Source organism: Rhea americana, unplaced genomic scaffold (assembly GCF_003343005.1).
Source record: "Rhea americana isolate MKP2758 unplaced genomic scaffold, rheAme1 scaffold_30, whole genome shotgun sequence".
In the NCBI taxonomy this organism is placed as follows: domain Eukaryota; kingdom Metazoa; phylum Chordata; class Aves; order Rheiformes; family Rheidae; genus Rhea; species Rhea americana.
In genome coordinates this window covers 2,182,637-2,200,420 of record NW_028186424.1, presented here as the reverse complement: position 1 = coordinate 2,200,420, position 17,784 = coordinate 2,182,637, and the positions used below count along the sequence as shown (strand labels likewise).

The 17,784-nt window shown below is 37.7% G+C and overlaps 1 protein-coding gene across 3 annotated transcripts in view; it reads left to right on the top strand.

Annotated features, from left to right (window-relative positions):
• Nucleotides 1-17,784, top strand: part of PPP2R2C (protein phosphatase 2 regulatory subunit Bgamma) — a 138,137-nt gene that overhangs the window by 100,697 nt on the left and 19,656 nt on the right. For all 3 annotated transcript variants that reach the window (XM_085309591.1, XM_085309592.1, XM_085309594.1), the window contains exon 6: nucleotides 9,150-9,314. In XM_085309591.1, the coding sequence (XP_085165717.1) occupies nucleotides 9,150-9,314 (165 nt within the window). The remainder of the gene's footprint in view (nucleotides 1-9,149; nucleotides 9,315-17,784) is intronic.

Here is a 17,784-nt window from a genome sequence, read left to right as displayed (position 1 = left end):
CAGTAGGAAATTCTATCTATGCCTTTTAATAGGCAGATCTTCCTAAACTATGTGAGATTAATAAATATTAATGGTGGTACCTGTTAGTGTATAGATTATTCTTTTTTTAAAAAAGGACATATTTCAGTTGTGCTTTGCTCTAAGTTGCATGGGAAAAAAAATCCTGGTTATTTTTAAGATGGAATTTAAGAAATTATTTATGTTGTGTGTGTATCTAGGGTACTGAACATAGAAAACCAAGTAGGTTTCTTCCGGTTCTGCCATTGGTTTCAAGAATGTATTTTTGTGAATGGTAGGAGACTACCGTAGCTTATAATTTGTCCTTGTTACTTTATTGAAGTTGTCCACTTTGCTTGGACTATTGCTAGTCAGCGGTACRAGGTGCCACTTATCATACTATAAAAATGAATACTGCTAAACAGAGGCTGAGCTAGGTGACTTGATGTGTCTCTTCCATTCATAATTTATGTGCACCCAAGGCACTTCTGGTATCTGATATGTTCCAAACATAACATTAAGCATCCCACAGCAGTTTCAGACAAATCATAATTAATTACACATGCAAATGCATCAACTAAATATGACTTTGCAACCTTACAATGATTGAGTACTGTACACTGAAAAATGTAGACATGCATTTAAGAAGACAAGCCTTCCTCTGCTGACTGACCCCCTTAATTTTGCTCTCAGCTGTGTGTGTGTGTGTGTGTGTGTGTGTATTTCTTTCCTCTTAAATTTGAATGTGCATATTGTTGTAGATAAAGTAGGTTGTAGATAAAGATTTTTGTTTACAGACAACAGTGCAGATACTCCATTTAAGAAAATGTACCTAAGATTCAGTTTTTAATTAAATAGAAGTTTTCCTGTGACTACTTCTAAATTCATCATTCTCTAAGTAAACTAATGATTGATATGTATATGCACAGGCCTATCTCTGAGAAATTTTTTCTATGTGACTTTAACCATTCTAAGTACTCTTTCCTTGCAGTGCTATTCTGCAAGTCTCTGTATTCAACTTTTATTCAAACATTGAAACTACTTTGAAGGCAGTTTTGCTTGTATATTAAATCTGTTTTTCTTTAACTGAAATACAGCAAAGTCTGAGGCGTTTACTAAATGTGCTGCAGTAAAAGTGATTTCCTAAAATGTGACTGGTTACATTTAAAATGTTGGGTTGATTCTTTTTGAAGTAGTATTTGCATAATGGAGATTTGGGGCTTCTGGTCCTGCTGCTTTCTGATTTTAATCTAGTGGAATTATATGGAAACAAAATAATTCTGATGTAATAAAGATCAGAATTAAATCTCTTAAGTTCAGAATGAGTCTTTAGATTACTCTGCATTCTAGGGAAAAATTTCCAAAGGAGGAAAATACTAACAACAGAAAAGCCTCTCACAATCAACTAAGCAAGAAAAAAAATGAGGGAATACTTGCATGCTGGAAGTAATATGGGTAGGGAGGGGAGAGAGCACTACAATGACTCCTGCTGGCCATTAAACTGACCTTTACCAAGTCTTTGCCACTTAATGTCTCAGTTTACTTATCTGTAAAATGTTGAAACTGATACTGAGTCTCCTTTGCTTTGAACCTAATGAAAGTTGAATATTTCCTATCACTACTTCTAATTTCTTGCTGAATATCTCCAATTCTGAATGAACCTTGTGATGGAAAGTCTAAGAATTGCAGCTTTGGTTCAGAATTTTGTAGTATTGTGTTTAAGTTCCATCACTCATTTCCTCTTCAGCCCTATCTTGTTAGTCCCTTACTCTGTTTCTTATAAGCTGCCAGTGAAACCACTGCAATATTGGTACCGAAACACATTTAAAGGATCTTGATATTCGCCTCTTCWTTCTTCATGTGTAATAAAGGTGAGCTAAGTTCAAGAAGTACTCCAAGACTGTATTGAAAGAGGGCTACACCAAATGAATTAAAATCATGACATACTGATATTACATGAAATAAATGAATAAATACAATAATTTGTTTTCAAGGAAAGAAAAAGAAGAAGAAAAATTTTGTAAGTTTTATGATGTTAGGAAACATCAATAGAAAGCTAAATTGGGCATGAATCTGACTGAAGCTTTAGGCTGGAGTTTGTGAGGAAACATGGGCCACCTTGCACTGAGAGCTGAGCGAGTTAAGCTGAGTTAAGTGTGAGGCCATTGCCCGAGACATGCACTTGGCATGCAGACCTCCTTTAATCAGCCCGTCACCAGGTGAATGTGCATTGCTGCCAGTAAGACGGGGGGATATACTTAATACCCTGTCTCTGGGTAAGCTTGATGCCAATGTTAGCGTCATTTTTGGTACCTCTTGGTTACTTAATGGCCTAATTCTGTTTTCTGACTAGTTTTAGCTGAGTAGATGAAAAGCWCGCTGCTGCTACAGCCTCTCTGCTGTGACCATTCTTTTTCTTCTTCCCTTAACTTTGCTTTTTGTCTAACTTAAGATGTAATGCTTGAATTAAGAAGCCTAAAGCATACTAAAAGGTCTGATGCCAGCAGAAGGCTGTTAGCRTTACTTAATCTCCTCTAGCATTCTTTGTGTGCACTTTTTAGTTGTTCTTTATGTTATAAGCAATCTTTTTACTTTGTGTTTGTACAGTATCTAACATAATTGTCCATAAATTGGCCTTCCATGTAGAGCTATAAGGCCTTTAGCAGTTTTTTCTATTTTTCTACCTCATGATCTTGATGTGAGAAGAAAAAAAGCAAAAGTTGTCAGAAGCCTTTCTACTATCACAATGGCATCATATAAATGCTTTCAATGTCAACAAATTTTATTGCTGATAACAGCAAGCCATTTAAGTTATTTCCAGCAGAACACCAGTAGTGTGAGACTGCTATCAGAGTTCCCATCTTCAGTCTGATATTCAAAGAATCATAGTTGTAAAGCTCATGGGGATTAAAGAATGGAATTGGGTTGACATTATGCTACTAAGTCATTTTTTGAGTACTAGATCAATACCTTGGATTAGCAGATATTGGGTATAAGACAGCTTGAAGGAGCACACAATTCTGCAGCAGTTACTGTTCCTGTGGTTCAGAAGAGCCAAACAACGTAATTACAACTCTCTGGGCTTTTAATAAAACCTGTAGAGTATAAGCTTTTAGTGGAGCAGTGGGAGAATGCTSTCCAATAAAAAGCACTGATATTATGGCTATTAAGGGAACTTAGAATATAAACACTAAGTCATCTCTCTTCCAAAGCTAAGACRTTGGAATTTGAAGAAAAGGCCAAATCCATTAACCTGTTGATAATACATTCTAGAAAGCTTAGCTCGTGGAGAAGAGATCTGAAAGAAATTCAAAAATTGGACAGTGTCCAATGGCATCCTTACTGTCAKGACAGGCCTCTTGTAAAATTGCTGTTCAGCAGTGAAAACTACTGATATCTTTAAGAAATTAGAAGAAAGGTGCAAGTAGATAGTTATTTAAAATTAGGACTTCTTTCTTTCTTTTGTAGATAAGGTCAGCCAGTCAAATCATCATGTTGCCAAGCRTAGTGAGGCCTGATTCTGTTCCCTGCTCCCTGGATGTCCAGAACCYGCACGAAAACTGCGGACTCCTGAAATGAATTCCCTTAGCTGAGGCATAACACAACCACTGTGTAGGAAGTGTCAAACTGGTAGAGCTTGATTTGTAGGCATCACAGCTCACTGCTTGCAATGAAAATAGTGTGCGCTAAATGGCTAACAGAGGAAACAGCTCAGGGATATGCTTACATTAAAACAGTATAGAGCCTTMGCAGGGCCACAGTAATCAATTATCCTAAACCAAAGTCCTGGCAGCTTCTATGAATTGCTATTGATTTTGACTACTAGTCAGAGAATCTTCGTAGGTCTAGACTAGAATGTAAGTGTAAAGTGCAGATAAAATTAGGAGCTGGAACAAATCTCTGTGGAAAACACAAGGAACAGCGAGGTTTGGGGAGAAATGTTATGCTGAAGTTTATTCTTTGAAAGAGCCTAAAAATTGCAGAAACGCAAATCCCACACAGGGCTAAAAATGCAGTGTTGGAACAGCATATATTGAAATAAGATGAGAATTTTTATTTCCTTATGAAACTTCTATGGAGAATTCTTCTTGGCTTTCTAAATACAGCCTTTGTTCTACATAGCAGTTGAATAACTGGGGTTCAGTTAAATTTTTTTTCCTGTAGCCTGAATCCAACTGTATTGATACTGTCCTTCTTACAGTGAACATACAAATCATATTTAAAATGATTCCAAAATTACGATTTAAGAGTCAGTCTTTTGTATGCTATGAGTTTGTGAGCTTATGAGTTAAAACTTTCTTTTCTACAAAATCGTGTTCCTTGTTYCCTGATGGTTTCTGGAAGAAGCAACAGCTATTTCTTTAAGCATACTTTCCACTTCAAAGGAAATTTAATCTATTATAAGGAAAAATGGATGACTGTTTCCATTATCACACAAGGAAACACATCCTGGAACTTTTTTTTGCTCAGCAGGAACCTTGTGTTTTTTCCACATTCTCATTATACATGTTTTGGCATGAGCACAAAGCAGGCATGCTCATTTATATTCTAGCTGATCAAGTGAAGTAGTCTGATTAATGTAAATTTTGGATCAAGGTGAGGGTCATCTTTTTAACCTGAAATGAAAGAAACTATTGAATGCCTTCTCCCAGAAGAGGATATTTCTGTTAGATAAGTGGCCCAAAGGCAGTGAGACAAATCTTCCTCCTCTTGCTATCTTCATTTTCATATCAGCTGCATAACAGCAGCACAAAATACTGGATTAGGACTCAAYGTAACATGTAACAGGATTCTGCACTCGGATTGCATCCCTCACACCACGTGTGAACTGCATGGTTCTACTCGTGCCTTTCCGTATGCTTGTTCCTCCTTCCTCTTGCACTGTTTTGCTTCCCTCCCTCCCTCCTCCTCCAGATCTCTCTTTAAAGTCTCCTTGCCCTCTTGATGAGCTCCTGTCCTGCCTGCTTATGTGTCAGACTTCCGCGGCAGTGTCGGATTCGGCTGGAGCTCCCTTGGATCAGGACATGGGAATGAATGGGTGCGCGGCACCTCAGGGTGCTGTGGAGACTGTTCTGATGGGAGCCAACTGGGACTGCCTGGACCAGGCTGGCTATGCGGAGAGGTGTGGAAACTGTGCTGGCCTAGGCTTAGGGTTGTCTTCCACTGGGCTTTCTAACTATGGAAACCTACTGTACATTAACATCTGGGTTGCGTAGCAAGGAGGATGCCGTTCTGTGGCACCCTCTTTTCGGCCCCTGGCTGTTATTAGTGATGTAGTTGCAAGACAAATCAAAGCAGRGTCATAAGAAGATTAGGCAGTTCTGCATCTATAATGTGATTAAAGTCGGTATCACAGACCTTGTTCCTGAAGACGTGCACAGCACTTCATATAACAGWGTAACCTTGAATTTTGGCTGAAAGTGTCATTGATGCATTTACTACAATTAACTCCTGGTCTTCTAGCTCTAGCAATGCAGCTACAAGAATGTCTTCTCTCACCAGTGTGGTCTGCAAGTGTGTTAGGTTTTCATGTCTGTTTTGCTATGGAGAGCATTTGGAAAATCTGTTGACCTCTTCATAGCTTTATTCCACTTTACTGAGCCATGCAAAGAAGACGGTAAATGCCTGGGTGAAGAGAGTCTGAGATCTGTTGTGGTTTTTGTGAGCAAAAAGGTTTTTCCTGTTGCTTGTTTCAGTGTTAATGAATTAAAAACCTGCCAGTGCATCCCAGGCTTCAGAGACCCCTCAGAAAAGAGCCGCCATGAGAAAGGCTGGAGTAGCGTCCGTGTTGCCCGTCTGCCAGAGGAATGCTCGCTTCTAAAAGCTAGCGGCAACGGGAACGGCAGGAGCGTGTGCCGATTCAGCCTTCCCTTTGCGAGAGCGTCTAGCACAGATCAGACTGCCCCGTCCTCGGCGAGCGTGCGTGTGAGTGACGGCAGCATGAAGATCTTTTCTATTTTCCCAGGGAAAAATCCCCCCCTGCTCAGGCACAGGGACACCAGCATTTTTAGGACAGCAGAGTTATATCCCAATGCACTGCCAATGGTAAACTGCTGTTTGGCCTTACTGTCTCTTAGAAACCTTTGGTCTTAGGATATATTTTTGTTCTTTTTGCATGCTACGTGTGGTATGATTGGAGTCAGATGTGAGCTGAGGGAGAAGGACTGTGAGCAACTAAAGGCATCCTGCCAGGAGAGATGAGGCAAGGGTAGYAGTTAGCATAGCTAGGGCCTGGCTGGCCCTACAGATTTGTGCCATTGGAATACTTTTCCCTTTAGCAATGGGATTTTCATTTAATCAGTTGCTGCAAGATGATCCCTCTTTGAGCTCTTCAGGTTCACCAAAGGGCCTGTTTCTGAAGCACAATATCTGGTCCGATTGTTTTTGTATTTTCCTGCCTTGCGATGTTGTGCTTAAAAAGAAAAAAAAAAGGCACAAAAGGGAAGATGGAAAAATAGAAATGCAAAGTGTCTCATGGGAGATGCTTGCCCTTACCATGTCATGCTAACTTAAATACAGTTCCCACACATCACATGTCAAGCAGTACTTGATTGTTTTCAAATAGATGGCAAAAATCATGAGAGGGGAAAAATGTTCTTTTGTGTGACATGTTCTTCTTTTGATACATTGGTTTCTGTAGCTGTCAAAGCAAAGGCTGTTTTTTCATCCGTTATTTCAAATGCGTCTGGGGGTAAGTCGCATCCACAGCTCTTCATTCCTTTGATTGTTTTGCTTTAATATAGGTGTTATATTGATTATTGTATTTTTCTACATATAATGAAACAACGAGTTTTCTGTGCTGCATTTTCTGTGTGGGCCTCAAAAGGCAATGGGGTTCTTGCTCTCTCAGCGGAGATTTAGATCACATCTGGGAATGCAGTCTGTTTCAAGTATTTTATGCTTTCCTACTGGGAGGAGGGAATATTTAATTTCATTATTCAGCATAGGATTATTCATTTTACACAGTGAAGGGAAATTCATCAATATTGTCTTCAGTTTCCAGAAAAATGATACTTACCGTGACTGTTTCACATACACTATTTATATTTTATATCTTTTTCATCACTCAGCAATTATTCATCTCTCTACTGAAAGGTGAAATAGTCACAACGAGTTACTATGATTTCTCTGAACTCCTGAAAGCAATTCAATCACTGAAAGCAATTGCTTTTACTTAAAGATATTTACTGAGACACATTCACAATACAAATAACTGAATATAGTTTGTTTTTTCTTGTTAATTATTCAGTAATATTTTGTGATGTTTTATAAGAGGAGGTAAATCAGTGTTGCTGGGTCTTAGCATTCATTGCACTAATATTAATCATGAGGAATTCGTGGAGATGGATGTAAATATGRTACTGCAAGTAAGTGGGAATGCAGTTGAAATGCAACATTAATTAATTCCCTCTTGTTATTAAATGTCACAAGATATTCATTGTTTTGCTGGTATTTCCCTGTTAAAACCACTCAATGTAAAAATAAAAAAAAGTGTTGTGATGTTTGGGTCTATGCAAAGTTACTGAAATAATTATCTCTAATCTTTCATATTGTTATTTTTAATTTCACTGTTGTGCCACTAAATCTACATTTCTGGGAGAGATCAAAATATCAGGGCCATGTTCCTGCAAAAATCAGTTAAAAGTTTTCCGTTTACTCCAGTGGGAACAAGAACAGGCTTAATATCATGACACATGAGTTGCCATCAGTAAAAGAGATTTTCACATTTATCTTTTCCCCGGAGATGTTTAAATTTTGAATGTCAGTTGATTCAAATTTCATGGGGAATCCAGGCACTGAGATGATTTGTGTGTAGGGCACAGCACTGGAACTCAGTGATCAAGGTTTGTTCTGTCATATATTTCCCGTGTGACCTTATGCAAATCATTTATTACSCTTCTTAGAGCCTCATCAGTAAAATAGTATAATATCACTTTTCTTCTTGTTTGAAGGGTTAGTTAACAGTTTTATCTACAGTAGATTGATAAGGGCTGCATGAGAATGTACAGTCTTATTTAAATGCACTGCTTTACATATACATTCTTCTTTAATGCCTCTACTTTCTTACAACTCTCTTGTGAGACTCTTCCTTTCATTCGTTCCTTTATGAGCCATCTTGCACGAGCTGGCCTTCTCCTCCAAATATCTTTGTCAGATCTTGCCTGGGTTTTATGCTCACTGAGGCAGGTAATATATTGAGTGCATATGTATGTGTGCGTGATGTGAGCTATACTTTGTGTGAGGAGTCTTTGATGATCAAACTGATAGGTCTATGCTCAGTAAACTAGATTTTTGATATATTTTTGTTCCAGATATGTCTAGTTAAATGATTCAGGTGTACAGTTCTTAGTCACAGAAGCTCATACTGATTTCAGGAATAAGCATCTTTCTTTTCACAGCAGTAGATATGAAGAAAAAAAAGAAACACCCAAACCTCAAAGAAGGCCATTTCAAATACTTCTTTCTGAAGTACTCAGAGCTAAGTAGCAAAACCAATGCACAATATTATGTTGTATCAGTAGAAACCCTGTTTTTTTAAAAAATGAAATTATAATGGCATATGTTCACATAAAACTTCCTACATGCACACCTTTGTGTTTGTCTACATTTGCCTTTGCAAAAAATGAACACATGTTGTTTTAGGCCATTAGCTTTAGGTATGTGTATTATTTAACCTGAGTTGTATGATCAGAAAAGGCAGCACATCCTTACCAGAGAGGGAAGATCTGAGCTGTCTATTGTTTTCTATCAATCAGTAATACCTAAAATAAAGCAGTAATTTCAATAACAGTTATGGGAAAATATTGCTGATTGTAATTAACAAGGCAATATAGGAGATTTATCTACCTGCTCTTTATTGGTTTTAATGGAAGCTAGAATTCCAAAGCCCCTGAAATGTCATTTCTTTAACATCCTTTTTGCACAGCATGGGCAGCTGATCTGTAAAGCTGTTATTGACTCTCAATCAGTTTGGTTTAGATGGGGCAGATATGGAATTTAAAAAAAGCCCTACTACCAAACGAATGAGTGCATCTTTATCTAGAAGTATGAAATGCATGGACATTTAGATAAGCATATTTCCTTCAAGAAATGATGAGAGTCTTAGTTTACCTGCGAACAATTGCGTTTTCCTTAATGAAACTTCTATTCAGACATTGTAGATATAAAGCCAGCCAATATGGAGGACCTGACGGAAGTGATTACAGCCTCGGAGTTTCATCCCCATCACTGCAATCTCTTTGTCTACAGCAGCAGCAAAGGATCTTTGCGACTCTGCGACATGAGGGCATCAGCCCTCTGTGACAAACATTCCAAGCGTAAGTCCCTGCCTACGTCTTGCTCCCAGTGTCGTTAATAGTTCGTTTTTCATGGGCAGCGTGTGTATGTGTGCATGCCACCCAGTGTGTTAGCTTCTGGGTTGTGGGCACGGTTGAAAAGAAAAGAGGAAAAAAAAAAAAAAGCAGGAAAATTTTCTCCTCCGTACGAATAGTTTCTGCACACTTGAAAATGGTCACTTCTATGACTGGTCCCTCTTGTGATTCTTACTGSAGGAATCACTGAAGAAGCTACATCTATCTAGCAAAAGACAGATGAATCCCAAGCAATATTTTGAGTATGGAGAAATAAGAACGTTATCATAATGTTTTGAATACACGGCCACTGTTCTGAATGCTGGAGCAAGTAAATTTTGTCATTCAAACTGCCTTCAAAATTTTGAATCCATTTTCTGGATTGAAAAATGTTGAAGTCCTGTTGAAAATTTCATCCAGTCCTCAAACGTATTTTTCTGATAATGTGTTTGTTCAATATAGGAAATAATCAGTGCAATAACTAATATTTGGCAACTCAAAAAAGTGGTACTGTACTGTTACAGAAGGTGCTGTCTTGCCTAATATGATCCCATGCAGTCTGTGAGACCTATTTAGAGAAGGTGGCCACCAATTCGTGTGTTTGAAAGCTCCATAAGAGCAAGGAAGTAAAACATGACATTGTCTTTGTTCTCAAAGTAAAGGCTGCAGGGAAATGTATTTCATATTGTCTGGCTATCAACTCTTTATAGTCCAGGTAAGACAGAATACGGTTCTTTGCACCAGTATTCTGACATGCCTAGGCTCTTTGCCTTGTACAAACAGCTTGTTTATTCCTGATAGTCTGCGACTGAAAAACGCAAGACACAAAGGTGTTTTGTCCCATGGCTCTTTCCTACAAGGAGCTGAGAACTTAATGAACATGGTGGCTCTGCTTGAGCCAGATGCTTGTAAGATGCTCCCATCTCACAGAATCTGCTCTTCAGTTTCCTTGACTGTGCTGAATAATGATTCAAGAAAAGAAATTAGGAGGAATTCTCTTAATGCAGAGGGACATAAGAGGTTTTCATATCAATCAATTGCCACTTCAACCTTTTGAGGTACAAGAGTCTTATTACTTGGGAAAAAAAACCCAACAACTTTGAAGACTTAAGTGAGACATAAGTCATGCACATACTTTGCACAGAAACTTTTTTTTTTTTTTTTTTAAACTGGAGTAGAAATAGTAAAGAGCCTTTGATTAGACCTTTTGGCTGCAAGGAGAAATGAGCATACTCAAAACCTCTTCCAGTGTGATCTCCAATTATAGAAAATAACCTTTGGGCAATTTACCTTTGTTAGCTGTATCCTCTTATACTTTTCAGGGGGAATTGAATACAATGGAGTGAAATGGGAGCATGACACGATTTAGGTCATTGTTGTGAGTTATCTTGTCTCACTTTCATTGTTTTATTCTGTAACACTTTCATTTCTTCCTGCTAATAAGGCCTCCTTGCCCTTGTAACTCGGTGCCAAATGCTGATCATAACCTCTTAAAACAACARTACAGTAACGCTGGATAAAAAGAAGGTATTTTATGCCAGCAGGGAGCACAAGGTCTAATGGTCATTGATTAAACTCTATTTTCCAGGTCTATGATTTAGAAAATAGCCATTTAATGTAGCATTGCTACCCTGAATCCAAGTGATACTCACTGAGGAGTAGAGTACGTAGAGCATGTGCAATATGATATTGGTAAGTTAATGGTAGAGCTTCCAGTGTGTTACAAGGAATACTGCTGATTGGAATGATTTGAGTGTAACTCTCAGAGGTATGCAATACTAATTATATAAAGCCTGTAGCAACCTAAATGGAGATGCTTTAAAAAACAAACAATCAGAGAAATCAAATATTTGCAGGATCATCTCTCTAGTACCTTCTCTGTGAATCTGATTCCTCTTAGCACTTGCTTTATAATGGTGCACATGTGTGATCTGTACCCTAGTCTCCTAGGTCAACTTGCATCCATACCCTTCCCCATAACTGACTGTACATCTTAGCTAGAAAAGCTTTGTCTGTGATCATTGTGCAACCTCATTTTTTTGCCACACAATCCTACTTTCTTCATTCAGTCTAATATCACTATGATCTATATTTCAGGTGCTGTTCTGATACTACCAGATTTAGATGTTTTTAGGGGTAAATAAGGTCTAATGAAAAACTTGTGCAAACCCCGGGATGCTGTCTAATGAAAAACTTGTGCAAATCCTGGGATGCTGAGCCTATGTTGTGAACTTTCGAGTTTACTCCTTTTTCAGACTGTTTTATTACCAAATCCCTACCGTTGGGCAAAAGTCAGTATCATCTTTTAGCCGTTTGTACAAGTCTAGAGAGTGCCATAAATAATTACTGTGCTATACTGTATAAATAAATTACTTACTTAATATTCATAGTGGAATTCACTGGCACAGAATGTTAATAAGTTACTGTTCTTGAAGATTTCTGGTTTGCTAAACTCAGTGGCAAAATCTCTCTTCAGGATTAGTGAGAGCAAAACTAAAGGTTTCCCATATTAAAATTTCACGGCTCTGACATGGAAGAGACAAGAGGCTTCTATATCTGTTCAACTTGCTGCCTATGCTGAGATAGGTCAGCAAGCTACCAAACTGTGGGATGAGTTGTAATAGGGACCTCTGTCCCATAGAAAAATGGGCTTAGGACRCCAAATCCATCCATATGGCATCAGATATAAGTATCAGGTCAGTATTTGAGTTTAAATCATGATGAGATACTGATAAGGTATGATAAAATGCATTGGTTTTCCAATGGAAACTGGTTCTTTATAACACCTTCTCTTTAATAGATCGTTGAATGCTGTGTAAGCAGGCAGAAACATGTGTGGCCATTACAAATGTATTTACAGGAAAGCCCAATCTGTAGCAGCAGAACAGATATGTACATTATACTGTCCCATGTTGTTATCAGACTTTGCAAGTAATGAGTGAGAATTGCATGAACATATTCTGGAGAGGAGGAGGAAAAAAAAAGAGATGCGTGTCCCTGCTTATTTGGAATATTAGAGGAATGGGAAKAAGAAAGATGTGTTCCCAGCAATCCATAGGGTTATGGATAAAGATTTGAAACAGATTGAGTGTCAATCTCAAGCAGGAAAAAATAGGGAGTTAATTTAAATAATATGGAAGCTTTCATTTAAAAGCATTTAAAAATTGCCCTACATGGTAAAACACCCAAAGGTCATCTTTGTGCTGTTATTCAGGCAACATGCATGGCAATGCAATGTAGAAAGAAGGTAGAATATTGGAAATCTGTGGCAGCAGTGAAACAATGGTAGTAACAGCTGAAAAGGTGCCATTATTAGAGCGGTTAGCTGACAAAATCCAAGAAATAAAAAAACTCCCTGCCCCCATCCCAATTCCAAAACTATTTAAAATTCTCATAAAAGAGATACAGACAATGAAGANAAAAAAAAAAAAGATAGTCTTGCAGTAGGATCATTCTGACTAAAAAAATACTTACAGCACTATAAACATAAGTGTTCAATTAACTGATAGTTGCTAATTTGGTTTGATCTTGTGTTGCTACTATTATATGCTACATTGTCARAAGCCTTGCTGAAGTCAAGGTACACARCGWCCACTGCTCTCCCCTCATCTACCCAGCCAGTCATTCCATCATAGAGCCCCAATGCTGTAAGATGAATAAGAACACCTTAAAGGTATAAACTGGACTTCAGAGCAAAGCAGAGTGAATTTTGGGTTTGATTTGTGACCCAAAGATTTGGTGGTATCATTTTTTTTCCTTGWGAGCTCTTTTCTACATTTTTGTTTGAAAGTCAGACGTGAAAGAAATGCCAGCCTTTCCATTAGGTTAAATGCCATTATGCTATCAGTCTGGCAGTTAACTGAGTTTGGTTATCTGCTGTTTTTTGAGATCATCTTTGGTTTGACTTAACATAAGAATTCAAGACCGTGGAAGTAGCCAAAACACAAATCAAAGAAAGTCTGCTTGAACATGTTATTTTAAAACTACGAGGAATTATATTTACTAACCTTTTATGGGAAGTTGCAAGTCAGAGATGAGACAGCTTTCAGACCTCTAAGTATGGATTATCCTTCATTTGAAACAGAGAATAACCAGATGCACAAAAAACCTGTGACAGAACATCCCTGCTGGACTTGCTAATTAATATTGACCTTTCCAAATGAATGATGCTTATTGTACAACTAGAAAAGAGACAACTTGATTTTCTTTTATGTAAGCTTTACATTTAAAATATGCTTTTCATTTCTGCATCTGGTCTCACGTCAAGTTGTCATCTGAGAGACAGCCAGCCGTTCTCCCTTTGTGCATGAGAGGCCACTGTCAAAGTAATGTCCACTTCAGGCACAGTCTGTGAGGTTTCATGTGACAGGAGTGAAACTTATCTGAGCTTCCRTAATGATCTGATCCCATGCTTTACTAAAGGCTTGTTCTCCTTARCCTAATTCTGGAATTATTTTCTAARCAGGCAGTACAAAGGCATATATTTGTTGCTGGTTTTATATCATCAGAGAAAATGTGTCTGTATCCTGATAATTTTGTAGTTATGACTGTCACTAAAGATCTGTTGCTACGTTTCACCTATACTAAACTAGATCCTGGAAAGGATCCTTCCTTGTGTAGGAATCCCATTGAAATGCRGTATGAGATTGCCTGAAGCATTGGCTCCAAAGCTTCTGTTCTTTTCAGTTTAGATGAGTGTATAATAAAGACATTTAAAACATGGGTAATGAAARTTAGAAATGCTGCTACAGAAATAGGATTGTATTTATATAGCATTTCCTCCAATTGTATAAAATTTGTTAAATCAGAATAAGAAAAAACCTTGTTTAAGTACTTACAGCTATTAAATAGTAAGAGGAAAGAGGAAAGCCTGAAGCAATGGTAAATGATTTATGATTGAAGAGGTGTTTCATTAACCCCTCACCCCTAAACACACACAGATAAAGCAAATAATTGCTGAGAGATTGCTTTAATTATTCAGTCTATTAAAATTCCTGTCTTGTTTACTTAATTTTTTAATAGCATCAAAAATTGCTTTCTGTTGTCTCTTGAAACCAACGTTATTCTGCCAAGATGCTGTTCTACTGGGGGAAAAAAAAAGCTTCTATTGCTAACCTTATATATCAAGATCACAAAGACTTATGCATGTATTTTGCTATACACAAGGAATAGTTTTATGTCCCATTAACTTCCATGGGATTGCTCACAATACAGGCATTAAACATGYACATAAGCCTTTGTGAGACTGAGGCTTAATGATGCTTGATCTTCCAGTTTAYGCTCACATATTTTAACTTTCTCGTTGTCTTTAGCATCATTTCTCTTTATTAACAAACTCGCTGGCAAAGTTGCATTAACATAAGCAACTCGGTAGTGAAGCTCCCACCCACTGATCTTTAGCTATTGATCTGGCTTTGCTTTCAGCGCTAATGCACTGTCCCTTGTGGTTTGCTACAAGCTGCAGCAACTCACTGCAGATGGTGAAACAGATTCTTAAATATCGATTTGAAGCTCCACTTTCAAAAGTCTCACTCTCTAGGGGTATTGCTGAGAAGCCTGGTTTTAATAATGGGTCATTGGATAAGGGAGTGCTTTGGTGGGATTAGGCTGAAGGTGCGTAGCTTCAGAAACTCGCCCTTACTCAAAGAAGGAGAATGTAAATGAGCAAGGTGTGAAGAGGGGCACTCAGAATTAATGGATGTAAAAAGGTGGTAACTTTTTTGATTTAAAACAGAATRAGCAACTACARAGTGCTTGGGCTACRGTAATATAAAACATTGTTTAATAGTTTTGATTAGTTATTTATACTTCATGTCATCAAATAATTGTATTTTAATTGCACGTTAAGGTAGATTCAAAAAATTTCATACGCAAACACCTGTATTAATGTAGAACAGGAAGGTAAGATTTTCACATTAGCAAAACAAACTTGGTATGAAAGAATATCTGAGGGAGGTGATTGTATGAGTGGATTAGCTCAACATAAGATAAAACCTTCAGGGATAGTGAAGGATAAAGTAAATAATAGTAAGTTGACCTATTATCGTAAACAATGAAAGTAATACATCTTAAAGAGACCATGAATTTCAGAGACACCTTTGCAATTGCTCTTGATTCGCTTAGAATGAACATGGAAACTGTTAGTATGAAATCTTAAAGTAGATTATAAGCAGTGTGTGAGAATAACTGTACTGGGGCAGACYAGAGGGCCTTTTATCGCAGTGCTATGGCTCTGATAGTGCTCAATAGCTGCATCAGCAGAAAATGTAAGAACAGAGCAAACATACAATCTTCAGCCTTGGCAATTAGCATTCGTAAACTTGAGATTCAGGGATTTTAGAGAGATCTAGCTGCTTTATATTTGACAGTGCTCACGTGGATGGGGTTTATTTTCCCTTGAATTTGTACAGTTGCTTTTGAACCTGTGTATAATCTTACCATTCAAATATCTTATGGCAAAGACCTCTGTAGCTTTAGCAGGTGTATTACTGTGCAGAACCGTTTGCTCCTGTCTGCTTTACACGTTCCCCTTCCTAGTTCCATCTGGTGACCCTTCTCGGTGAGTGGAAGAGACAGTGGACAAAGTGAACTGTCGCTCCCTGTTCATACTCTCCGTGCCGCTCCTAATTACAGCCCTCTCCCGTGGCCTTTCCTGGCTGAGGAGTGCCAGTCCGCGTGGTCGCGGCCCGCCTGTCAGTCACTYCCTACTTCTCATCGGTCTTATTCCTCGTTTTTGTGTCGTCTTCAGATAAATGCCATTTTAGAGAGGAGACTAGAGCTACACATAGCTCAAGATGTGAGAACATCTTGAAGCTAAATGGCACCAAAATAACGCTTCCTGCTTCTTTCTAATTCCAAGCGTTAGATTTGCTTTTTGACCACTATTGAGCATTTTGTAGCCCTGTGATAACTACAAGATGTCTTAAATGGTAAAAATGGATTCAGAATCTGTCAACATGTAAAGCTAGGATTTTTTTCTGAGTGTTTCTCTCTGTATTTAATTATCTGAAAATTCCTCAGCCATTCAATACCACAGAAAACTTCTGCAGTTCTTCTTAGACTTTCTTGTATYGAGTAATTTGGTATTACAGGCAAGCTTTTTCAGCACATTATTTACTTCCGTTTTCAAATCATAAATTTAATTATTTTGATCAGCATGAGCCCTAGCACAGAACCCTGCACTGACAGCCTCTCCAATGTAAAAGCAAATCATTCCGATTCTTCATTTCTATCTTTTATCCAATTACTTATGCAGCCTAGAACCTTTCCTGYTACTCACTAGTTGTTTATTCTGTGAGCCTTTATGAGGGATCTGATTAAATCCCTCGTGGAAACCCAGGTAGGCTATATCAGTTGGATTTCAGTTGCCCATTCACTTCTTGACTCTTYTAAGAATTCAAAAAATAAGATAATTCTTTGTGGTTTTGTATAAGTGATTTACCAGTTTGGTAACTATGAATTGGCATAAATTTTCCAGTAAAATTTGTCTTGGAAAAATATATGGAATTAGAAGTGATAGTTGTACTGAATGTTAGACAATTAAATTTAAATTCAATAAAATAACATTCAGATTAGCAATAGCTTAGAGTTAGATAATTAATATCTCTATTTTTTCRACATGTACACAAAAACCAGATGTTAACTGCAGAAGTTCTGTGAAAATAATCTTCAGGGATTTTTAAGAAATTCAACTGTCTCCATAAATATGCTCCATACTGGTGTGTGAATTCATTTGCAAGATTTTTAGCTTAGGATCATATTTTCTGAAAAAGAGTTCATTAGTATAATCATATGTATAGGAAAAAAATATGTTTAAATTTTTTATTTTTCAGCTGGAAGGAGATTATATTGATTCTTTTTCAATTTACAAATTGCTGTGGCTAGTCTGTGAAGATGAGGGAAATTCTATTCATTACGAAGTACCATTTTTTGGTACATTTTAATCAGATATTGCAGTCATTTTCATTTGGGATCTGAAATGARAGAGAGGCTTAATTTAGAAGATAAACTGTTTGGCCTGCGCTGCATCTGTTTTCTGTGCTTTTAAAACTTAAAGCCTAGTGAGAGATTACCTGATCCACTACCAGTATTTCTAGGTCCGATTGAAATACGTATATTCTGTTTAAATAGGTGTAACCCGGAGGTTATATGTAAAAATGTCTTTAATTCAGCATAACTGCAAACGGTATGCATGCTTGGATAATAGAAAGGAGAGATGGTCTCATGACCCCCCTGGCTGTGGCCTCTGCAGCCTACAGTGATCCCACTCTTCCTGTTGCCCATTTGGAGCTGTGAGCCTTCAACCAGAGCTGGAGATCTTTCTACACCCGGTAGCTGTCCTTGGAGGAGAAAAGCGAGCTGTTAATTCATGGTGCCCATTTTCTGAGAACTTCAATCTAAGTAGCAGTCTTTAAAATACCGTCGTTGTTACCTTTTC